Source organism: Sminthopsis crassicaudata, chromosome 2 (assembly GCF_048593235.1).
Source record: "Sminthopsis crassicaudata isolate SCR6 chromosome 2, ASM4859323v1, whole genome shotgun sequence".
In the NCBI taxonomy this organism is placed as follows: domain Eukaryota; kingdom Metazoa; phylum Chordata; class Mammalia; order Dasyuromorphia; family Dasyuridae; genus Sminthopsis; species Sminthopsis crassicaudata.
In genome coordinates, this window is record NC_133618.1 from 377,315,557 (window position 1) to 377,338,533 (window position 22,977).

General features: G+C 34.7%; 2 protein-coding genes across 6 annotated transcripts in view; one reads left to right on the forward strand and one right to left on the reverse strand.

The window, feature by feature from the left end:
- CCDC85C (coiled-coil domain containing 85C) overlaps positions 1 to 2,599 on the forward strand; it is a 182,867-nt gene extending 180,268 nt beyond the window's left edge. For both annotated transcript variants that reach the window (XM_074291336.1, XM_074291337.1), the window contains one exon: positions 1,844 to 2,599. In XM_074291336.1, coding sequence (XP_074147437.1) covers positions 1,844 to 1,933 — 90 coding nt within the window. In that variant the 3' untranslated portion in view covers positions 1,934 to 2,599. The remainder of the gene's footprint in view (positions 1 to 1,843) is intronic.
- A 4,811-nt stretch (positions 2,600 to 7,410) lies between these two features.
- CCNK (cyclin K) overlaps positions 7,411 to 22,977 on the reverse strand; it is a 37,843-nt gene continuing 22,276 nt past the window's right edge. For 3 of the 4 annotated variants that reach the window (XM_074291332.1, XM_074291331.1, XM_074291333.1), the window contains exons 9-11: positions 19,029 to 19,062; positions 17,291 to 17,362; positions 7,411 to 8,830 (exon numbers count right to left, since the gene is read on the reverse strand). In XM_074291332.1, the coding sequence (XP_074147433.1) occupies positions 8,211 to 8,830; positions 17,291 to 17,362; positions 19,029 to 19,062 (726 nt within the window). In that variant the 3' untranslated portion in view covers positions 7,411 to 8,210. The remainder of the gene's footprint in view (positions 8,831 to 17,290; positions 17,363 to 19,028; positions 19,063 to 22,977) is intronic. The other variant, XM_074291335.1, reaches the window with a different exon arrangement.

A 22,977-nucleotide genomic window follows, 5' to 3' on the forward strand; every position in this document is an offset into this window, starting at 1 on the left:
AAACAACCTGGTGAGGTCAGTAGTCTGAGTAGAGATACAAACTGAGGCTTAGAATTTAATTGACTTATCCAAGTGGTAGAATGAAGATGAAATCTTAGGCTCCAGATTCCCAAGTCTAGTGGCTTTTTATTAAGTAGCATCAATTTAGTGCCTTTCTGTGTATTACAGCTAATGTGGCCGTTGCTCACAGTGACTGTAATAATAGTGACATCTTTACCTCTGACAAATATCTAGTTTAATTTTACATAGCTTTGCACAAAGTTATATATGTACAATTTCAGAGTGCTATGACTTGTTTGAAATCCCTTCTCTTTCTACACCTGGAAAATGATGAGACTGGAAGTAGATGATCTCTGTTGCTTCCTCCCCTTCCTGTCCCCCCTCCACACACACATTCTGTGATTCCTGTTCTGAGAATTTATAACAGAAGCATTCCCTTTGTCTACCTGTCTTAGGCGAATTGAGGGGTTCATGGAGAGTAAACGGGAATTAGGACAAAGTATATAATTGAAAGGTCCCTTGCCTTTAAGACCAGTCACTTGGGCCCATTTCTAACATAAGAGCTATCTACCACTTGAATCTTAATTTCTTCATTTGGAAAATAAGGATAATAATTGCTACCGTGTTCCAGAATCACTGTGAGGACCAGAGGAGATAATAATGAATATAAGATACTTTGAAACTCCAAAGAGCTTTACAAATTTCCATTGTTACAGGATAAACTGAGGAGAATTTGGAAAATATTTCTCCAAAATCACAAAGGGAATTAGTTAAAGAGACAGGAAATTTATATTTGGATATTTGAGTCTGACTGCTAGGTTAATACTCATTCTACTCCACCAACCTATTGATTGATTTGGCCTGTTCACATCCTATTGTATTCTTGTTCTTGTTGGAGTGTAATGATCCAGAGAAACTGTTGATTCCTGGGAAGAAAACCTCTGTGGTAACTCAGACATATAGTGAAACTATATCAAGGTTTCATTGCTAAAAGGTTTGACCTGTGAATGTTTATACCTGGAGAGAGACCATGGAGTCTGGTTCTCCTAAGCTTCTCCTTGCCCATTCACATGGGTACCCCCCATCCCCTCCATCCAAATAAAAGTATTACTTTGGAGACATTTTTCTTAGCTTTGGGGACATTTTTCTTAGCCAGATTGATTCCTAGGCTTGAAATTAGAGACAGAATAAAAAGCTCTTGGTTCTTTATGTAGATTAGTTTGCATTTTGGACCATTGTTGCCATCTAGTGACCTTTACTAACAGTACAGGAGAATAGGGACCTCAACTTGGAATGTGAAAATTAGTAAAAGAAATCATTGGCATAAGGACATATGCTTAGCTCTTTGGTGGTTTTTTTGAGAGACACAAAATTATAGAATTTTGAGGTGGATGAGACCATAGTTATATCCTTTTAAAAGCCTCAGTTTCCTCATCTGAAAAAATAAGGGGAAAGACAAAAGACCAGGTTCCTAAGGTTTTTCCTTGCTTTAATGCTCTCTGTTAAGGCATATATTGTGTACTAAAGCAATGTGAAACATTGATAACTGAGATTAGTCACATCCCCCCACCCTTAACACTCTCTCTGCACCACATGGGCATGTTCCTTGCTCTGAGATTCAGCCTCTTCTTTAAAGCAAGGAAACCAGACTTAGATGATCTCTAAGTTCTTTTACAGCTCTGCTATTCCATTATTATATGAAACAATTAGAAAGCTATATGAGACAATAGTGTGATCAATGAATGTGAAAGCAATTATATTGGTTTTGGACCACTCAGTGGCAGACTGAACCAGTTCAGTAGGCATGCCCATTTATTTATAGATTTGTTTCTGTCTCCCACAGGTTGTATGGAGAAAGCTTGGAGATGCAGCAAGTTCCAAACCTTCCATCCGACAGCACCTTTCAGGAAACCAGTTCAAGGGGCCCTTGTAGGAGTTTTACTCTGAAGACTAGGAATGAGTGTATAGGAGGAACGACTTCTTAGGAATGGGACAATGAGATATGCATAAGAGAGAGGGACCTCTCACTCTCTGGCTGCCAGAATTATTTTTGTGGTGTTCTTTGTAAATATGGCAGCTTTGGCCTAGTGTTCTCTTGAGGTCCTGGGATGGCTTTTCACTGGGGAAGCAGTCCTTTTCCATATACTGAAAATAGACTCCTGATTATCCTGTTTCAGAAATACCCAATTAAAGAGGTTTTGGTGGCCAATAAAGCCCCTTTCACCTGCTTGAATATATGGCTAACTTTTCCCATATTTGTTACTAAAATGGCTTTTTCAAGAGGAAATTAGAATGAGATGCAAATTCCTGGTTGGATTTTTTAAAACATAGCCTAGACGGTCCACTTTCCTTTTGGGCGGGGGGGGGAGGTTGTTCAGCCATATAGTTCCTGGGGTCATGGTGGTATGGGGGTGGGAACGACCAATTTTTGATAAGTCTAGTTTCTGCTCTTAGAATCCCCTATGGGAAAAGACCCTCAAGATATCAGAAGATTCATCTCATTCTGTCTTATACTTAATTCAATCCAGAAAGAAACTAATGAGATTCTGGGCTTCTTTTGTTTCCTTTTACTTACCTCAGAATAAAGGTTATCATATGATTTTTCTCCCTCATGTGAATAACTTTCCTTATGACACTATGGACCAGAATATCAGTTCATGATGAACATTTATATCTTGATAAATATGACCTAGTATCAATGGTGGCCAATTCTCACAATCCACCAGTTTTCTTTTCATAGTGCAGGTCCTTTTTGCCGTGAGCCAAGTATAGAAATCTGAGCTTGAGTCCTGTAAGGCAAGTTTAAAAAAAAAAAAAGTTCAGCCCTCCCATCAGGGCCTGAAGTGCTCTGTGAAAACACTGAGGAATTAGTTTTCAGCTCCCCTTTAGTATGAGTTAATGCAAAGACCAAAATGAGTCTTTGCTTTTTTCTAGTCTACTTTTTCTCCCCACTTAAGTCTTGGTTGAGAACTTCAGGTATCCAAGGATTTTATAAATGTAGATTTTTTCCTTCCTACACTTTCCACATAGGAGTTCATTAATTTGCTGTGCTTTATTCTTGGGTGGCCCAGACTTTAGTGACAAGGCTCTCCAGAAAGTGAATATTCTTTAGATGAAATAAAATTCTTGGCCCCTTCATGGAAGCTTTTCTTGCTTGAAAGGACTGGACAAGTCTCATATTCTGACAAAAAAAGACTGAGAATCTAGAGAGATTCTTATCAGTTCATCATAAATGGATGTTTATAAAATCTTGAGGGTTTTTGTTCTTCATTGAATTGCTCTGTTAGGCTTCTTGATGATTTTATATCACAGGCTACCCTTTTTCCAATTCAGGGATGTTTTAGTCCAATTTAATTGGAAGAAGGGAAAACAAAGGCCTCTGCAGAAAGTAAACATTGCCATCTCAAAAATTTCCTGTGCTTATTTACTTATACACACACCCCCACACACATATTTTAGCATTGGGACTTCAAAAACCATTCCCAGCTCTTTGCTTAAAGATCTCCAGTGGTAGAGGAAACCAACTGATTCCTAATTTCACTTTAGGACAAATAACTCTTAATAACTAAGTTTTCCCCCCATATCAAGCCTAAATTTACCTCTAATTGCAGTTTCTAGCCATTGCTCCTAGTAATGATTTCTGTGGCCAAACAGAATGAATCAAATTTTTCTATATTACATAGCCTTTTAAGTATTTGAAGGCAGCTGTCAAATCTCTCCTAGCCTCTTAGATCCATGGTTCTATGAATTAGACACAAGGACTTTTGTCATTCTAGTTGCACCTATTCTTCCCCATCATCTTTTTCCCCTCCTTCCCCTCCCTCCAGTTTCTCCATATCCTTTCTAAAATGGAGTGAAGACCACTCTTTAGGTGTGGTCCAACCAGGGCCAAAAAATATATATATATCCCTTTATTCCATAAATACTGCCTTTCTTCATTCACAGCACAAGAAAACAGCTATTCTTGGCTGACACATACTGTCAACTCATATTGAGCATGGATTTTTAAAAATCCCTAGACATTTTCTAATGAACTTCTGTCTGACCCAATCTTGTATTTGTGGCTTTTTGAAACTTGTGTAAGCCTTTACATTTATCCTTAATAGCATCTCATTAGAGTTGGTCTGATTTTAACCTATTACAGTGTTTGGCTTGCAAAGTTGATAAGGATCTAAATCTAACAAAAACTATTATAGTCCAAGCATATATCCCTGACCCTATGAAATTCATATGGAATTATTGATATACTGACCATGAACCATTTATCCATTTCTGAATCAATTTAATAGCACTATCATCTATTCAGTGTTTCCCCAGATACTTTATATTGCATTGTTAAAATCTAGGTAAACTATATTTGTTTCCCCAATGTATCATAACTATGTTGAGAAACAAATGTTTAGTATAAAATTAGTTATTTTTGACCTTTTAATTAGGAATGAATTTCGTTTGGAACCAACCCTCTAAGTCTCTATTTAGAGACCCAGAAGGCAGTTTTGGAAGCCTTTTCTCTCAGCACCTTAGCTGGGGTTGCATATGAGCTCGAACTCTTTCCAATTCTTTTACTTAGTAAATAGGAATTAATGGATTTGAAAGCAGAGCCAGAGCTGACCTAAGCTGACTAGAGCCAGGAAGGAATTTTCCATAGTCAAAGAGAATTAAGGCACTGCCCAAGGACTACCTGGATAGGAAGACTGGCACTTAACTATTGGGATATCAGACCTGACCCTCTAGAATAGTGGAAAGAGTACTGAATTGGGAATTCATAGATCTGTATTCTAGTCCTTTCTCAGTTATTATGTGGCCTTAGTTAATTCTCTCTAGGGCTATTTTGTCATGAATCATTTATCTCATTCATGCAGATGCCATGAGAATCAAGTGAGATAATGGACATAAAAGGGCTTTGCAAAATTGAAGATTCTACAAAATGAGAAACATTTTTCTGGAAAGTGGAAAATGTTAAGATTAGTCATGTCAACAGTTTCCTCATTTGTACATTGGAGGGGCCAGAGTTTGGGCTATATTTCAGCTCTAGGTGTCTACATTTCTAAATCTAAAGTCTTGATTCATTGATGGCCCAACAGTTTTAGTTCACAGTCATTTCCAATTAATTATGAAAAAAATTTTTTTCCCTGTTAACTTTTATTTAAAGTGAAATAGAGCTCTCCTGAATCATTTTTCTCTTTTAACATCATATGGTTATCTGAATTCCCTTCCTTAAAAATTGAGACATAGCATATGAATTTCCAGCAAGCCAACAAGATGTAACCCTGGATACATCTCTTAACTTTCCAGTGCTCTAAGCAATTCTCTAAAGCTGTAAAAGTTGTGGCCAAGTATTAAGTTGGTAGTGGGAATTTCCTATACCAAAGGTCCAGTTCCATTCCCTACACTGTCTTTAAAAGTTCACATTTTAAAAATACTGAATCCAATCTTCATTTATTCATGGGATGTGATTATGAGAGGTTTCCCCTTTCACTCAGTGGTTTCCCTCATTTGTATGACTTCTCTCAATCATGGAGCTTTTGAGTAGTAATGAAAATTTAACACTACTAATTCAATCTTGAGATGCAAATACACTTTGCAAAGTATAAAGTACATTTTTATAATAGTTTAAAAGTTATGAGGCAGATTTCATATCATTACAAGGACTTCTAAAAATAATGGCCTTGAAGAGGCTCCTTTATTGGATGAATGACTCCTTCCCACAATGTTCAGTTTTTCTCAACACTGCAAACCTGCAAATGAGAGCAATTCAGTTTAATAAGAGACAACAGACATCTCTGATGTGTATTTGGAAATGATTTGGCTAAGACAACTCCACAAAGCAACAATAACCACACTGATTTGACCCATAAATCCAAAATCAAATACTGTTACAAGTCTCTTTTAGCTCTCAAGACTTTTTGCTAACATCAAATTCCCAAACTGGAGTACAAGTTGTTCCATAGAATCACACCTTTTTGGCAGCACCTTGGCATATAAACTTAAAGTCTCTTATTAATTTGGCATTATCATCACCAAAATCAGAACGGGCTAGCTTCCAAGTGGAAGGTGGCACTAATTAAAGTTCCCATAAAATAGAAGCTATTGTTTCCCCTATGGACTTTAAGTTTCAATTTTTATTTGAGGGACACAGGAAACTTTATAAAGAATCTAATAAGATATACCTCTATGGAAGTACACAGTGGCATAAGTCGAGATATACAAACACCTGAATACTAATGAATCTTAAAGCCTAGATTTTAGTTGTTCTTAATACTAAATCTTTCCTGTTTTCCAGAGCAATTTAACACCTTTTCTGAAGTTTCAGAAAAGTTTCATTAAAACACCTGTACTGCAGTGCTTACCACACCACACTATGTCGGGGTGACCCATTGTACCACAGAATCCAAACCTATTGAGCACAAGGCAGTACATTCTAATTCAAATGGCATTTGCATTATGTTTCAGTGTTTAAAAAGAAAGTGACCTTTCATATTTTTTGAACTGGTGAAGTTAAGAATGATACTACTGATCTTTTAAACAAAAGCGTGTGACTACAGAAATAAAACTTTTTCATGAAGTGGGGGGTCTTTGTGCTGCTCTGTGGAAATCTTCTGGCAAATGTATGATTTCTGTATAGCCTGTGACCTGACAGTGCCCCACTTATCCCACCCCCCATTTTCCATAGACTGTGATTTAAATGAGAATTGGAACAGTTATGTTCCTACTGTTTTGTGTACAAAGAGCCCTTTAGACTTTAGCACGGATTTTTACCTTTTATTGAAACCTTTGATTTTCTTGGGAGGAAAATAGTTTTTAAATAATGTGTGGTTAAAAATATTGATTTGAAATATTTTAGTAAAATGAAGTCAGAGATATGATTGTGATAGTGTATACTTGCAGTTAAATGAAATAAACTTCTTTGTAATCAAGCTGTGATGTCTTCAAACTTGGTGATTAAGGTCAGCCTCACTGTTGGTTTCAAATTGCCTCTGCAGCTGAGTAGCTATCAGGAGTCTCCTCACCCATATATCTCTCCCATATATGACTAAATTTAGGTCCTTCTGAAAGGCAAGCCCACAGATTTCTAGAGTAATCCATTACAGTGTTCTAATTCAGTTACAAAATCTCTCCTAAGGTGGAAAGTACTTCAGTGTGACTCATGGTCATTCAGAGAACAGAAATATGAAGACATAGTTGGGTAGCAATGGGTTTTTTTCCCTTAGTTCACAAAAACAGTGGCAGTTTAGTCCCCATAAGCTAGCCCATAAGACTCAGTGGGGAAAGTGGTAGGATCCAGTCAGTAGCTAACTGATTTGGGGCTGTAGAAATGAATTCTAGAAGCATGAGAAGGCAGAGAAAAGATGCAACAGTTGAGGTTTTAAGTTGAAATCCACTTTCCTCCCCCAACAAACCATTCTTATATTTTTAGAACTGATTTTATTTGGGTAGGTAACTTGAGGGAGTCTCATTTGTAACCAAGATGGAATTCACAGTATGATGTTACATTCACACTTTAAAAATATATCTGTATGTACAGGAATTTGTAAATAGATGTAAACATACATTACTTTCCAAGGTCTGGTTTCCATTCCCTTGTCTCCCCCCACTAAACAACAAACAAACAAACAAACAAACAAGAACAGCCCCAAATTCAGCAAGGCCAACCTGTCCAAAACAATTTTAAAATGAAAGGACTGATAATACCAGTTAAACCAAGAAAGTCTGACAACAGCATCATGTATCGCTGAAGAGTATTACTGAAGGAAAACAGAGTTTTGACTTTAGATGATATTGGATTATTTAAAACTTATTTTTCAGCAAAAGTAGGCACTGATTTTTAAAAGGAAATTTACTCCTTACAGATAACTATTGAGCCAATATGGCTGGTTAAAACGTTTTTACTAGTATAAAGTAATCCAGTGCAGTAACAACTGACTTTAAATTAATCAAGTGTATAAAATCAGATTATAATTGGCTTTGCAATAGCTATACAAGAAGCTATACCATACAAGGCCCACTAGAGTTCAAGCTCACCCTTTCATTCCCTTTCTGTATTGCAGCTGTGTAGCATTTATACAAGGTACCCTGCTGTTCAACTATTTTGCCATTTAAACTAAACTTCAAAGGTGATTTAAAAAAAAAAAAAAAATTGTTTTTTGATTAAAAAAAAAAAAAAAAAAAAAAAAGGGTAGGGTGGAGTGAGGGGGAGAAGAGGCATCATGTTATCTCATCCAAGCTGCCCGTCCCAAACCTCCCACAGGAGGCATGCCAGGTGGGGGAATGGGAGGTGGCACTGGAGGTTGCCCACCTGGCGGCACAGCTGGAGGAGGGTAACTAGCAGGTGGCATCCCAAGCCCTGGAGGAGGGTGGGGAGGAACAGCATGAGTTGGAGGCAATCGTGGAGGTGGAAAGTTGGGGTTGTATGTTGGTGGGGGAGGATATCCAGGGGTTGGTGGGGGAATGTTGGGTGGTGGAAATGATGCTGGAGGAGGCGGAACAGGTGGAGGAGGGTTAGGAGGATATACATGAGGATGGTATGGCAAGTGAGTGGGTGGTCCATATGCTGGAGGCAGAGCCCCATAGGCTGGTCCTTCTGTCTTCATCATGGATTGCAGACTTTGATAACCCTCTCCTGACATGTAGGAATTTGTAGTTGACATTCCAGTGATGTAGCTGGAAGGTGGTGGTGGTGGTGGGCGATGAGGAAGAGGTGGTGGCTGATGTACAGGGGCAGGATGACTTGGGGGAGGAATCTGGACTTTTGGTAGATCTCCAGCCTCCACTGTGCCAGTCTGCTCGCCTTCTCCCATTGAAACTGCAGCTGTGAGAGTTGGCTTACGCTCTAAAGAGGAGAGAAAAGGCCAAAACAGGAATCACTATACAAATGAGACAAATGCTATATTTCAGGAAATGCTTTGTTAATAGTTGTAACATTAGTTAAATATAAATTATCAAAAGTCATAATCACACAGCAAAAAAAAAAAAAAAAAATAAAAAAATAAAAAAAAATCTATTTACACTCTTCCTGGTTTCTTTTGCACATTATCTTCATATTTTTTTTTGTTAAATGTCAAAATAAAATGCTAGTTATTACAAACAGGAATATAATTTAGACTTATGTTTAGCAATGACTATCTAAATTATTTTTAAAAAATAACTTACATGGCTAGCATTATGTGAAATAACAATCATAGTAACTTTCATTTCTATATTCCCCCCAAAAGTAAGTAAAATCCACAAAGTGCTTTCTTCCTAAAAATCCTAAGGGGTAAATTCTTTTTTTTTTTCTATAAGACTTAGAGATAACAGGACTTGCCCAAATGCAAACAATTTAGTAAACATTGAATAGGAATTCAAGCCTGTGTTCTGATAGCTAAAATAAGCCAGTTCAGCACTCCCCTCAATTGATCATACATGAAGAGAAATAAGGCATACATAATTACAATCAGTATCTCCTCTTGTCACTTAAAGCTCTTCACAATTTGTCTACAATTCTCCTTTTCAAGGTGAATATATACATTATTTCTGCTTACTCATTGCAGACAAACTAGCTTACTTGTTCTTCCCTAATCATGACAGTCCAGCCTCTGCATGTGGGCCTTGGCTAACGTGCTAATAATGTCCAATGTGCTGTATTGGTCTAGAACTCCCAGTTCCCTCTAAGTTTCAGCACACCTCCACCTCCCTTTTAAGAATCCTTTCCAAACTCACAGTTGGTACACATCCTTCAATTACTCATATTTATTCTGTATGTGTATATATGTAAATGTAACATCTGTGTGAATGTGCTATTATCGACAAAATGAACTCCTGAAAGTAGGGACTGAAATGCTTATTGATTCTCAGTCAAACTGGATTCATTTCAACATTTCCTGAGTTCCTATGTGCTAGGCCCAGTGATATGAGGATGATGATCCTCATGAATCTTATGCTAACAAATGATACTGCATTTCCCTATCTTTATAGAGGTGGGACTATAGATGTAGCACAATGCTAACTTGGTTAATTTTGCTGAATTGTCCCCTTATTCTTTACCATAAGGTACAGTTTTTTGTAGAGAGAAAGGATACATTGGGAAATTGAAGATGACGGAAAAATAAGAGAGAGCAATAGGTTCCTATGCTATCAAATAAGAAATGTACTTTTTCCTCTCTAGGCCACCGAGAATGAGATTACTGAAAATAATAATTCAGCCTTTTACAGTATCTTTTCTTTAGAACTATAAATTTCTACTTTAGAACTCACTGTACTTAAAGAGATCCCAAACCATGACACTGTGAAACGACAAATAATGATCAAGCCCACACAACATCTATAGAAGGCAACTCTTTAGAAATAAAATCTCTATATGAATTGTCTACTTCAATGTCATGAAAGTTGAAGCTATTAAAAAAACAGGGAACAAAAATTTTGTTACCCTTGAAAAAACAAGAGGTACAGCTCTTCATTTAATTGGTACAATGATAATGCTAAGAGGCTAAAGCTTTAAATTATACTCCCATCATTGAACCATGGCTATAAATTGGAAGATCAAAGAATTGCTACTTTGTTTACCCAAGATTATAGATCCACTTTAGTTAGAGTAAATCTCAAAGGCTTTTTATTTCAATCCATATGTTATGAGTTATCCTCCAAATAGCCACCCAGCATTAAGACTTCAAGTGGAGAAGCAAGCAACTACCTCTTGAGACTGATCATTTTGCTTTTGGATAGCTCCACTTATTAGGAAGCTTTTTAATATTCTTCTAGTCTAGGTAAAAGCTCCAGTACTATGACAAGCTGGTAGGAATGACCATAATCATTCAATTCAGGGTCTATTTAAAAAAAAAAAAAAAAAAAAAAATTAGCCCTAAAGTCAGGAGGACCCGAGTTCAAAAATAACCTTAGACATTTAAGCTGGGTGACCGTGGGCAAGTCACTTAACCCAAATTGCCTCAGGAAAAGAAAAGAGGAACTACAAAAAGTGAAGGGAATAGCTATTAATCTGATTTACATTTCCATTTTTTGCTTCATTCTCAATTTTTAATCAAAGAAATTTCAGATACCAAAATAATGTAAATACCACTCAGAGGCTCTGATTTAGGGGTCTGCTATATGTATACATTACAACTAAAATAATTTTCTGCAAAGTCCTCTGTTCTCACGTCCCAAACAATAGGCAAACTTTTAACAGACTAAAACATTTCAAAAGCCTAAGTTTTAGTAAATATTCTAATAACATGGAAAAATGATGGCAATGTGCTGAGGAACAGTAGGGAACCCATGTAGAGAAACATCATTTAATTCTGTTAAGAATTTGTAAAATCGGAGCAGCTAGTTGGTGCAATGGGATAGAGCACCAGCCCTGAAGTCAGGAGGACCCGAGTTCAAATCTGGCCTCAGACGCTTAATACTTCCTAGCTGTATGACCCTGGGCAAGTTAATTAACTCTAATTGTCTTTAAAACAAAACACAACAACAACAAAAAGAATTTGAAAAATGGGGAGAATCAAATGAAATATTTAATGTAAAAAGCTTTGTAAATTATAAAGCAAAATAAAAATGTGTATTATTAGATATAATACTATGCCTTACTCAACAAAATAAAAATGTTTTTAAAAAGCTGTTTAAAGAATAATCTTTCATCAGTAACAATCTCAGAGAACAGATAATGAAACATGCCTATTATATTCCCTGTATGGCTGGAAGGGGACTACTCTAGCAGAATACTGTGTATGTTTTTAGATGAAGTAATCTGGTATTTTATTTAATGTTGTGAGCTCCAAAGAAAAGTTCAATTTCAGTACAAAAAGGTGAAAAGTATTTCTAGAAATGACTGTGATAAAAATAATTAACATTCATAAAACAAAAAACAAAAACAAAAAAAGCTTTCAATCAAAATATTTATATTGGGGAAAAATTCCAGACAATCCTCTCAGTATAAGATTTATTCATTATCTGGAAGTTGACCTATTTAAAAATGGAAGATTGTTATTCCATTATAAATAAAAACACCACAGACTATTTATCATCCCTTATAAAAACTATGATTGACGTAATCAATTACAGTGAAGATGACTAGTTCAGAAACCATCTCAGCTCTCTAAAACTTGACCTTGACAAATGAGATGTGGACAAGGACCATACTATTTTATAATATCAACTCTTCTATAAATATTCCAGAGTTTGTGACAGAAAATTATAAGCAACATCACTTCATAAAGCAGCAAAAAATGATAAGGGGAAAAAATAAGATGCAAGAAAGTATGGTGTGAGATATAAAGACAGATCATAACAATTCCTTTAACACATTTCTTTATCAATATAAATGGTACTACTGAATTTGGATCTTGAAGCTCAGTCCCTAAATGTGCCATATTAGAAAAATGGAAATGGCATTATAAAGATGTCAAACAGAAGCAAAATAGGTGGGGCAAAATAAATGCTGAGGAAACACAGGCTGTAAACAGCATAATTTTTAGGGTATTCAAGAACAGATGATATTTCTTATGAGGGAAAAAGGGAACTAAAGACACAGATTAAGTACCGACATCATAATTCAAAACCTCTCCAAAATTATTTATGATCTTGATAGGCAAATTTAATGTTATTTTCTCAATCACCCATGCCTTCTCCACAGCATCTGATATTACTAATTACTTTCTTCTTCTGCACAGCATTTTCTCTTTGGTTTAAAAACAGTAGGCAGAAGATTCTGCAAAGATGGCAAAGTAGGTTGGCAAATTTCAAGCTCTTCAGATTTCTCCCACAAACAGAACAAATGTGCCTCAGAGTGGAACATAGACTGGTGAAACGTCAAGAGGACATTTTGAGTCAGGGATTAACCCTTGTGAAGTACAAACACCCATGTGCTAGCTCTGCAAATACATCAAATGGAGAGCCCCAATGTAATCGAATCTGGCTGGAGCCTTACCAGGAACCACAGAAACCTCTTGGACTGTTTGTACAGTTGGATCTGAGTTCAGGAAGACTGAGTGAACCTCAGCTGATTAGGAATGCCAGGCCCAACTGTGCTGCTGGACTAGAAAGAACTAGAACTTGGTGAATGCAGAGGCAGAGGAGCAGGGACACTGCTGGCTGTGGACACTTGTAGGAAGTAGAGTTCTTGGTTTGGGGTTCCTGGGTCATAGGGGAAAGCTGAAGTGAAATTAGAGGCACCATCTCTCCACCCCATGATGAAAGGGGCTTATACTAATACCTCTGATAAAACAAAACAAAACAAAAAACAATCCAGCTAAGAAGAAAGAACCCAACTATATAGCAACTTATTATGGTAACAAGGAAGACTGAGGTTCATCTTCAGAAGAGGACAATGAAGTAAAAAAAAGCTTCTACCTCAAAGAATTTACAGATTATCAATAATATAGGAAATCAAATGTGACATATTAAGGAAAAAATAAAAACCATCTAAGAAAAACAAGATAATGAAAAAAAAGCTAACTAGAAAAGATACAGAATTGCAAAGATGAAAATTAATTCTCTCAAAATTAGAATTGGGCAAGGGGGAGCCAGCAAAGCTATAAAGCTATAAGAGACCAAGAAATAAAATAGATTATGAAGAATGAAAAAATAGAACACAATGTGAAACAGCTTATGAGAAAAACAACAGATCTGGAGAACAGATCAAGAAGAGAAAATATAAGAATAATTGGACTGTCTGAAAGTTGTGACCAAAAAAAGAACCTTGACACAATAATGCAAAAATTAATCCAAGAAAATTGTCCTGGAATGATAAGAGGACAAAGTAGAAATAGAAAAAATACACCAATCACCACCTCAAAGAGATCTTTTGTGGAAAACATATAAGAATATTATTGTTAAAATTTGAAACTCCCAGATCAAAGAGAAAAATTTTCAAGAAACAAGAAAAAAAATTCAAATTTTATTCAGGACTTATGAGCAGCCACAATAAAAGACCACAGATTCTGGAATTATATTTGCCAGAAATCAAAAGAACTAGGTCTGTGGCCAAAAAAAATAATATCCAGCAAAATCATCTGTAATATTGAATGAGGAAAAAAATGAATATTCAATGAACTTGCAGATTTTTCAGGCCTTTCTGATCAACAAAACCCGAACTTAAGAGAAAATTTAACATATAAGAGTCAATGTGAAAGATCAATTTCAAGGAACACAACATGGACAAATATATATATTTTTTTACATGGGAAATGTATACCATAAGTTTAAAATTGAAAGGGGAAAAAAAAAAGTAAAAAAGGTGTGTACCAGAGAGCAAAAGAATAATTTACAACAAAATTAAAAAAAAAAAAAAAAAAAAAAAAAAAGACATTCCTGAATATAATTTGTTATTATACATTTTGAATGCTCCTTAATATTCTTCTGGGCACATGACAATATATACTTTTGTTTTATATTCCTATTGTTTTTAAAAATAAGATAAAAATTTTAAAATGGCTACACTAGATTCATTATTTATAGTTTGATCCCTCACAGTAGGTGTACTATAACCCAGGAGGCTCTTTTTGTTCTTTATACACTACACTAACAGACCTCAATCACTCACATAAGTCATGGCTCTAGCTTTTTAGTCTGCAAAATTTTAACTTCAGTGTTATCCTCAACTCCTCACTCCACATATCCAATTAGTTTCTATTGCTACAACAATCCTCTCATCTGACTCCTCTTTTCTATTGCACTCGTGCAGTCACAACCTTAGTATATATTCTTGTCTTTCCTTTCTCAAGTTTCTCCATGTTTTCCTTAAGTCACTATAGTACTCAAAATTCCAGAGATTCTAGATAAAAATTTAAACTCCTCTGTTTAGTTTAAAAGCTTTCAGAATTGATCCCAATTTATTGTTCCAGTTTTACTATACATTCTTCTGCTTCCTGCTCTTTCCAGTCCAATCAAATTGGTTGTCTGTTTATATATAAAATGTTCCACCTCTGTCACTCTAGTTTGATGCTTGCTGTTCTCCAGGCCTAGAATGCATTCCCTTCTGAACCTCTGTTTCTGTTCTACCAAATTCCTCTTTTTTTCAAGTTGCAATTCAAGCATAACCTTATAGAAGTCTTTTTGCTACTTGATTCTAAGTGACTTCCCTAACTACCTTGAATTTATTCCACATTTGCTTATGTACATGCATATACTCTACTCTGAAGAGTGCTAACTCCTTGGGAGGCTATTTTTTTTTCTTGGTTATTATATGCCCAGTAGCTCTTGGCATAGAATAGCCACAATGATCTATGGATAGCTATTATGATCTTAGGCAGAGTTTCCTGGGAACTTTAATAGTCTCAATACTCTGCTATAATCAGATCACATGTTTAATTTGGGCTGTCATTTTAAAAAAAACTGGTAAAATATAAAATATTAAAGGCAGCAAAAAGCATAATAAAGGGTACTATCTCCTGATGAATGGTTGAAGAACTAGGGATGTTTAGCCTCAAGGAAATATTTAGGAGGCTTTGATAAACTATCATCTTCAAATACTTGTCACTTAGAAGAGTGATTAGGTTTGTTCAGTTTGGCCTCAGAGAGAACCCATGAACAATGAATAAATGGTACTAATCTGAGCTTGATATCAGGAAGAATTTCTTTAATAACAGGAGCTATCAAAAAGTGCAAAAGGCTTTTTCCTAGGGAGATAGTGGATCTCCCTTTCACTAGAGATCTTCAAAACTGAGATTAGATGACTATTTGCTAAATATATTGTAAAAAAGATCCTGGAATACCAGTATGGATTTTATTAGATTACCTGTTATATTTCTTTTAACTAGGAAATTCTTATTTCTATTGTTTACCAAAATAAATTTACCACTGTATTCTACTTTCCAAAAGTGTTTACACCCTGGCTTTACAATAGACCTCTTATAAATAAGTTTTTAAAAGCTGACAGATCATTTGTTAGAGGTCCCAGAAAGGACATTCCTATATTAGATGGAGATTGGTCTACATGCCACTTTGAGATCACACTCTGCTCTTAAAATTCTAACATTCTATTCCTTTATATTTCCTGCTTTAGTCTTCATACTGTGAAGATAACTTTCTTTGCACATTCTATTCTCTGCCTAAGAATGCACTCTCCCTTCTGTTTAACTATCCAAGGCTCAGCTGAGATATTAAGTTCTCTGTTAAGTTCTTTTTGATTCTTCTAGCACATACCATGTTCTTTTCTTTAAACTCCATTAGCTCTTATAATTCACATCATACTTAAACTTGGTTACATTTTTTTTTACTCTGAGCAGTAGTAACTTTGGAGACACAGACTATGTTTTAAGTTTCTTTCATGTTCCCTAACACAAAGTTAAATACATAGCAAATGAGCAACTCAAACTTTGTTCTTGATTGTGGGGACTTTTTAAAAAATCATAAAAGTTAAGCTTATATTTAGAGTAATCATGGGAATTTACAAGTAAATTTTAAAAAGTGATTCTGCCTCCAAGAAGTTATGATAAGCTCCACTGGGAAAAACTAGAACAACATGGATACTAGATAGATGACACAGTAAATTTTAATATATGCTATATGCAAATAGACACTGGACAAATGCACAAATTTTATAGCACAGAATATGGAAATAGTGTGTCAATGAAAAATTCAAGAGTTTTCTCAGACATGCACAGGTCAATGGTGGCAATATGATTCATTTTCAACAATAATATGGCTCCTAATTGTCTGTTTAAAAAACTAAATAGATTTGTCCCAAGTTAAACATTGTATTTAATAGTCATCTCAAAACAGAGCAAGAGGTTTCCCTAACATATCTTCCCCTTTATTTTACTGACAATAAAGAAACCTAAAAATTACTGCTACCTCTTAGTGATTTAGATGAATGAGTCAAGAGTTCCATAAGGAACATATCTACCTTAATATTTACTTCATTATTGTCTGAAATTTCAAAGGGGAAAAATTTGAGGAGTAAATTGGCAGCGAAGCCTTGTGTTCTGCATAGTTACTAGACAAGCCCATCGATAATAACTAAAAGATGATTCTAACTTGTAACTTCATCTGTGGGCTGATTTTCATTACAATTGTCCTTGAAAAGAATCTTTATGAAATAGTAACTACTATCCCTTTTCTTTTTCAGATCCACAATGACTCAAAGATTCATAAATTTAAACTGGAGGTGACCTTAAAGGCCATAGGAGCCTAGAGAGATTAAGTGACTTTGCCCAGGATAACACAAGTAGTGAGAAGTGGGATTTGAATTCAGGTCTTTTGATTACAAATCCAAGAGAGATGACTCTCTCCACAGTAACTATTCTTTCCAAATCTTTCTTAACAAAATAAAGAAAAAACCTGGCTGCCAATCAGCTAATCTCAAAGGAAAACTTACCTGGAGGTGGATGTACAGGTAGTATTGGTGGGTGTGTGGTCTCAATTTTGGGGATTTTAGATGGTGGTGGTTCTAAAAAGAAAAACTGCATTAAAAAGCCACCCATACTTCTTCACGAGAATAAAAAAGTTTTTTTTTGTTTTTTGTTTTTTTTTGTTTTTTTAAATAATGATCTGGGCTTTTAGGAAAAATAACTGAAAATTATTCATATGGCTTGCAAGGAAACTTTAGAAAGGATCTATTTAAACCATTACACATTTACATTTAAAAGGACAAATTGTTTAAAAAAAAAAATTTCTAATTTTTCTCCAACCACTATTTTCTAATTTTAGTTGAGATGGGGAAAAAAATTTAATAAATAAATCTACTTAAGAAAAAAAAATAGAACTCTAAATAATTTTTGGGCCTTAACAAAACATCTCAAAAAGTTCACTTATAAAGCAACCTCAATTCTTTAATACATAGCTGAGACTAAAGAAAACAAATAAAGCCCTATTCAGCCAAAATAAATTTCAAAGTCCTCTTCACTAAAGCTAATTCATTTCTGTTCAAATGAGAGATCCTCCTCAAAGTTCTCACTCGAAATCAATTTAGTCTTATTTTTGCCACAGTGCATTCAACAATATTTTACTTTCAAGTCAAAACATATCGGAACAATGTACAAGGGAGGGATGGAGGATGGTACCTGAGAGACAGGCACACTGATAATAGCAAGAAATGATTACTGATAGCAAGGGCAGAGACAGAAAAAGCAGACTCAAGAATTCAAAAAGCACAGTAGTCTAGGACCATTTAGCATGAGGGAGAGTAATTATTTATGCTTTAACTGCTCCAAGAATATCAATGTAAATATACTAGTTATTATGCATACAATGAAAATATATGGTTATTTCAATCATGATGACCCTAAGTCATCAAGGTAAATTTTAATAGCCTTCTTTAGGAATGCTAAGAAACATTATTTATTTTACAAAGAATTTCATTCAATATATCAAAAAATGAATAATCTTGAAATTCAAAGGGGTATAGATATCTCAAATTTTTACAGATGGAGCATTTCACTCTGTGACAATTTTGAAACAAACAAGGAATAAATTATTCTATTTGGAATGCTTTCTCAGTCTTCCTATAACTTTAGAGGTTTCTCTATGAGCTCTTAACAATTTCCACATCCTAAAGAAATTGTAGAACTAAAAATTGGATGAAAGAGCCTAATAAAAAACCTGGCTTATTGCAAAGCTCACTGTGAGAGGAGGATTGCTATATAATTTCTTTAAGCACTATTCCTATTTATTGCACATATCCCCTAGTATCCTAATTCACCCTGTTTCTGAGATTTAGCTGGTTCACCTTCTGTACTCTGAAGTTCTTATCTTTCATTAGTCCATGAACTAAATAAATGAAAAAAACTAAAACTAGAGAAAAAGTGAGTTACCTCACATACAAAAAAATTTGGGTACAAAAATAATATTTAATCATTTTTAATATGACTTTTATTAGCTAGTTTATTACTAAGTACACATTTATCCTGTCCCCCGTTACAGAACCCTGGTGCTTTTCTTATTATTTATCTTCACTAGTAGAATGCAACCTCAAGAAGAAATAACTTCAGGCCCTGGAATTCAAAGTTATGGGCTACTACTGTCCTGGAAAGAAAAAATGTGTTCTAAAAGAAGAAATATATTTATGAAATAGACATTTTGATAAAAGCAAAATTAAAACATTTAAATGAGATTACCTGCTGTCTTGTTGTCTTCCTTTGGAGAAACAACCTAATAAAATAAAGTTTTTAAATATTAACTAAGAACCTGATTTATGGATGGGGGGGGGGGTAAGGATTCTTTAACTATTCCTTCCAAGTTAGTAAACAAAAACAAAAACATATAGATTAGATCGATCATAGATACATTTTCCCCTTTCCTCCCCCCAAACTAGTCTATTAGAAAAAACCTATTGTTATTTATCTAAGACTAGCATCTGACTGATGAATTCCTGAAAGAGAGAGCTGTGTTCTATCTTATTTTATTCTTCCATCTCAATTTGGATATTAGACCAAATTTATTGCTTTCTTCTAAGAAGAAAATTTTGGTCACTCTCACCCAATATACTCACCTCTGTGATATTCAATGATCGTTCACTTGTGATTAGTTTATAACTTTATAGTTAACTTTATAACTTATAGTTACATTAGATTTAATAAATATTATTTTAAATATCAAATTAAACAGATTTCTGCACTAGTATATAGTACTACCATTAAAAAAAATTAGTTTGATGAATTGTGTCAGAAAATCTGGTAAGGACTTCTGAAGACAAGCAAATATAGTGGAAAAAGCACTAAGCTTGGAGTTAGAAGACTTGGGTTTAAGTTTTAGCTCTGAACAAGTCATTTTTAACTTCTCTGAGCTTCACTTTTCTCATCTGTAAAATAGGGCTAATATTTGCAAATGTTCTCACAAGACTGCAATGAATAAAGCACTCAATAATTAACACAATATTATATAAAAGGAATTATTTAGTCCACTCTTCCTCCCAATTCAGAAGTGCCTCTACAAGTAACAGGGGAAAATAATTACTTAAACTAGCCATGGGGCAGCTAGGTGGTGCAGTGGATAGAACACCAGCCTTGAATTCAGGGGGACCAGAGTTCAAATCTGATCTCAGACACTTAGCACTTCCTAGCTGTGTGACCCTGGGCAAGTCACTTAATCCCAGCCTCAGAAAACAAAACAAAACAAAAAAAAAACAAAAAAACAAAAAAAAAAAAAAAACTAGCTGTTTGGGCACCAAAATGTGAAGGTCTGGGCTAGCTCCTCTTAAAGGTGCAAACTTCTTTTAAATATGTAAACTCCTCCTCAGAAGTCCAAAGGTGTAAATGCCCCCTAAAGGCCTTTCAACTAGCCACAAAAAAGTGAAAATTGTGAGTTGTCAATTTCTCTAGTTTTATAAATTGAGTAAATCTGATCATATGTACATCACCTATAAAGTAGAAACATGATAAGTACCACCTGTGAAATATTTTTTTTTTCTTCCCTGTATTATAACTTCTAAAAGGATTGGTGTTAGAACATTTTAATCTCTAAAATAGTCACGGAAAACAGTTGTCATATTACATTTTCCCCCCCCCCCCACATCGTAATGGGAAACTAAAAAACTACAAGAATATGAGCCTGATTTCAAAGAAGAGAAGTAGAAAGTAGAAGTAGAAGAAAGATGAAGGACAAAGAATAAGGAGCCCTGAAAATAATGTCAAACTCTTGACATGTTGGTTAGTTTTGGTGAGCTGCTTTTTTCCTCTCAATTTTTTGTTATAAGGAACACTCTTTGGGAGTGTCTGGGAGAAAAGAGGGATACAATGGGAAATGCAGACATAAAAATAAAGTATTTAGTAAATATGTCTCGATTAGACATGTTGATTTGGGGGTAGTTATTTTCAGTATGAAAAACTGAAGGAGGCAAGACCTGATTTTAAATGATCTAATCTCCCAGGCTCTATTACCACACAGAAAATTATATCAAAACTAGTCCCTTCCAACTTTTATAATTTAATGTTTCTATGATTAAATTGTGAAATTTTATTTTTTACTTCAACGATCTTGTTATTATTACTATAACTTACTATCAATTACACTTAAGAATGTTTCAGCAAAAGCCAGATAACCAGTTGTGATGAATGTTAAGTAGATACTATTCAACTTTTGGTTAGCCTCTGGGGTCTCTTCTAACTATGAAATTCTGTGAAATGTCTGACAGATCTTCATTTATATTGTCCTTGAATATCCTGATCCTAATGGAAAACATCCTACTATATCAAACAGTCTAACTGTTCAAATTTCTTAAACTGAGCCAAAGTTGCTATAGTTCCCAGAACTACAGAGAAGTGAGAGCTCTTAAAAATATTTGAAGATAATAATCAAAATATCAAAAGTACCTATTAAGTACATAATTCTCTAGACATATTATGATAAATACAGAAAATAATGTCATGTGACTTACTTTCTTTGATCTGGATAGTATGTTTCTATTCATCAATACTATGATTGCTTGATGTTTCTATTCACCTCTTCACACTTTCACTCCAAAGGACAAGATCCAAAGGTAACAATACTTAGCATACCAAGTTTCCTTCTCTTTGTTTGTAATTTTTGTTTTCCGTGAAATAAAAAATTCATGACTTTTCATTTATCCTTGTTAAATTTCATGAGCTATGTCAAATATTAAAGGATGGATAACTAATGTACAGTTCATATGCTTTATTAGTTATCTTCAAAACATTAAGAGAATGTGGAAAAAAGGTCTACTGCATAATTAGGTGAGAACTTACAGAAGGCATGGTCAAAAAGTCAAATAGGATGAGTAGGAATGAATAAATTGCAAACTGAATCAATGAAAGGATTATCTATAATAAAATCCAGATAAAAATGGAGAAAATTTCATTTTATTTTATCCTATAATTTTTGGCCTACATGACTTTTGTCCAGTATCATGTTATTTGAAAATAAGATAAGAATAATAAGAATGCTTCTGGAATATTTAATCACTTAACTGATTAAAATTAGATTCGAGGAGGTTAGATGGTACAGTGGATAGTCCACTGGGCTCAGTCAGGAAGTCTTAAATTCAATCCAGCTTCAGACACTTAATATCTGTGTAACCTTGGATCATTTAGTATATTTGCCTCAGTTTCCTCAATTGTAAAATGGGGATAACAATATCTACCTCCAAGGGATGTTGTGAGGATATGATTAAATAATGTTTTTAAAATGCTTAGCATAGTTCCTGGCACATAGTAAAGTATTATTCTTATTTCCTTCCTTCCCCACTTTCAATAAATGTTTGACGTATATAAGATATTATCCTAAGTACTGTAGAAGAAACAAAAATGGTTATTATTGAAAAAAGAGAAAAATTAGTTTCCTTATAGTAATGAGGTGGATAAGAAGATCCTTTCCATTTTTCACATTCCTTGGGCTATGAAAAAGTTTTCATTTTTGAATTAAGTTGAAGTCCTTAGTAACACAATACCTGCTGAACAGGAACAAAGGACATTACTTGAGTGTAGAGAATTTCTTTTTTGAATACAGAGTGCTTTGTCATGTAGTAAGTTTGGTACCATAATTTAAGCAGAAGGTTTAAGCATTCAATTACATTTTTTTCCTTTTTATCCTCAAGATCCCTATAGTGACTGTTAAATAGCGTGCTGGAATACAAATATAAAATATTATATAGCTTAAATTTGTTCCCTCAATCTGGAAATTCTCAAAAGAGATGGATTTGAGTTACTAGGAATGGCTTATTCTTATGTTAATTTTTAGCAATCATCTCTTTCGTAAATGCTCATCTTGGTTTTTTCTCCCTTCTGGATTTCTTAAAGAATAATCACAATGGTTTTTCATTTACATCAGTCAATACCCTACAAAGTAGTCTATCTGAGTCTGGAAACCTGAGTGAATTTTAAATGGTCAGGCACTTTTTTACATGGAAGGAACCATGGCTCTGGAATCTGGGTTCAAGTCCTGCCTCTGTCACTATGTGTGTGACCCTGGGTAAGTTACCTTACCTTTCTAGACTTCAATTTATGCATATATAATGAGTGGGATGGACTAGATAGATTTTAAGATCCCTAACAATTCCTAAAATCCTAATAACTACTCACCCATTAGTCTCAAAATTAATATTAAGACGAT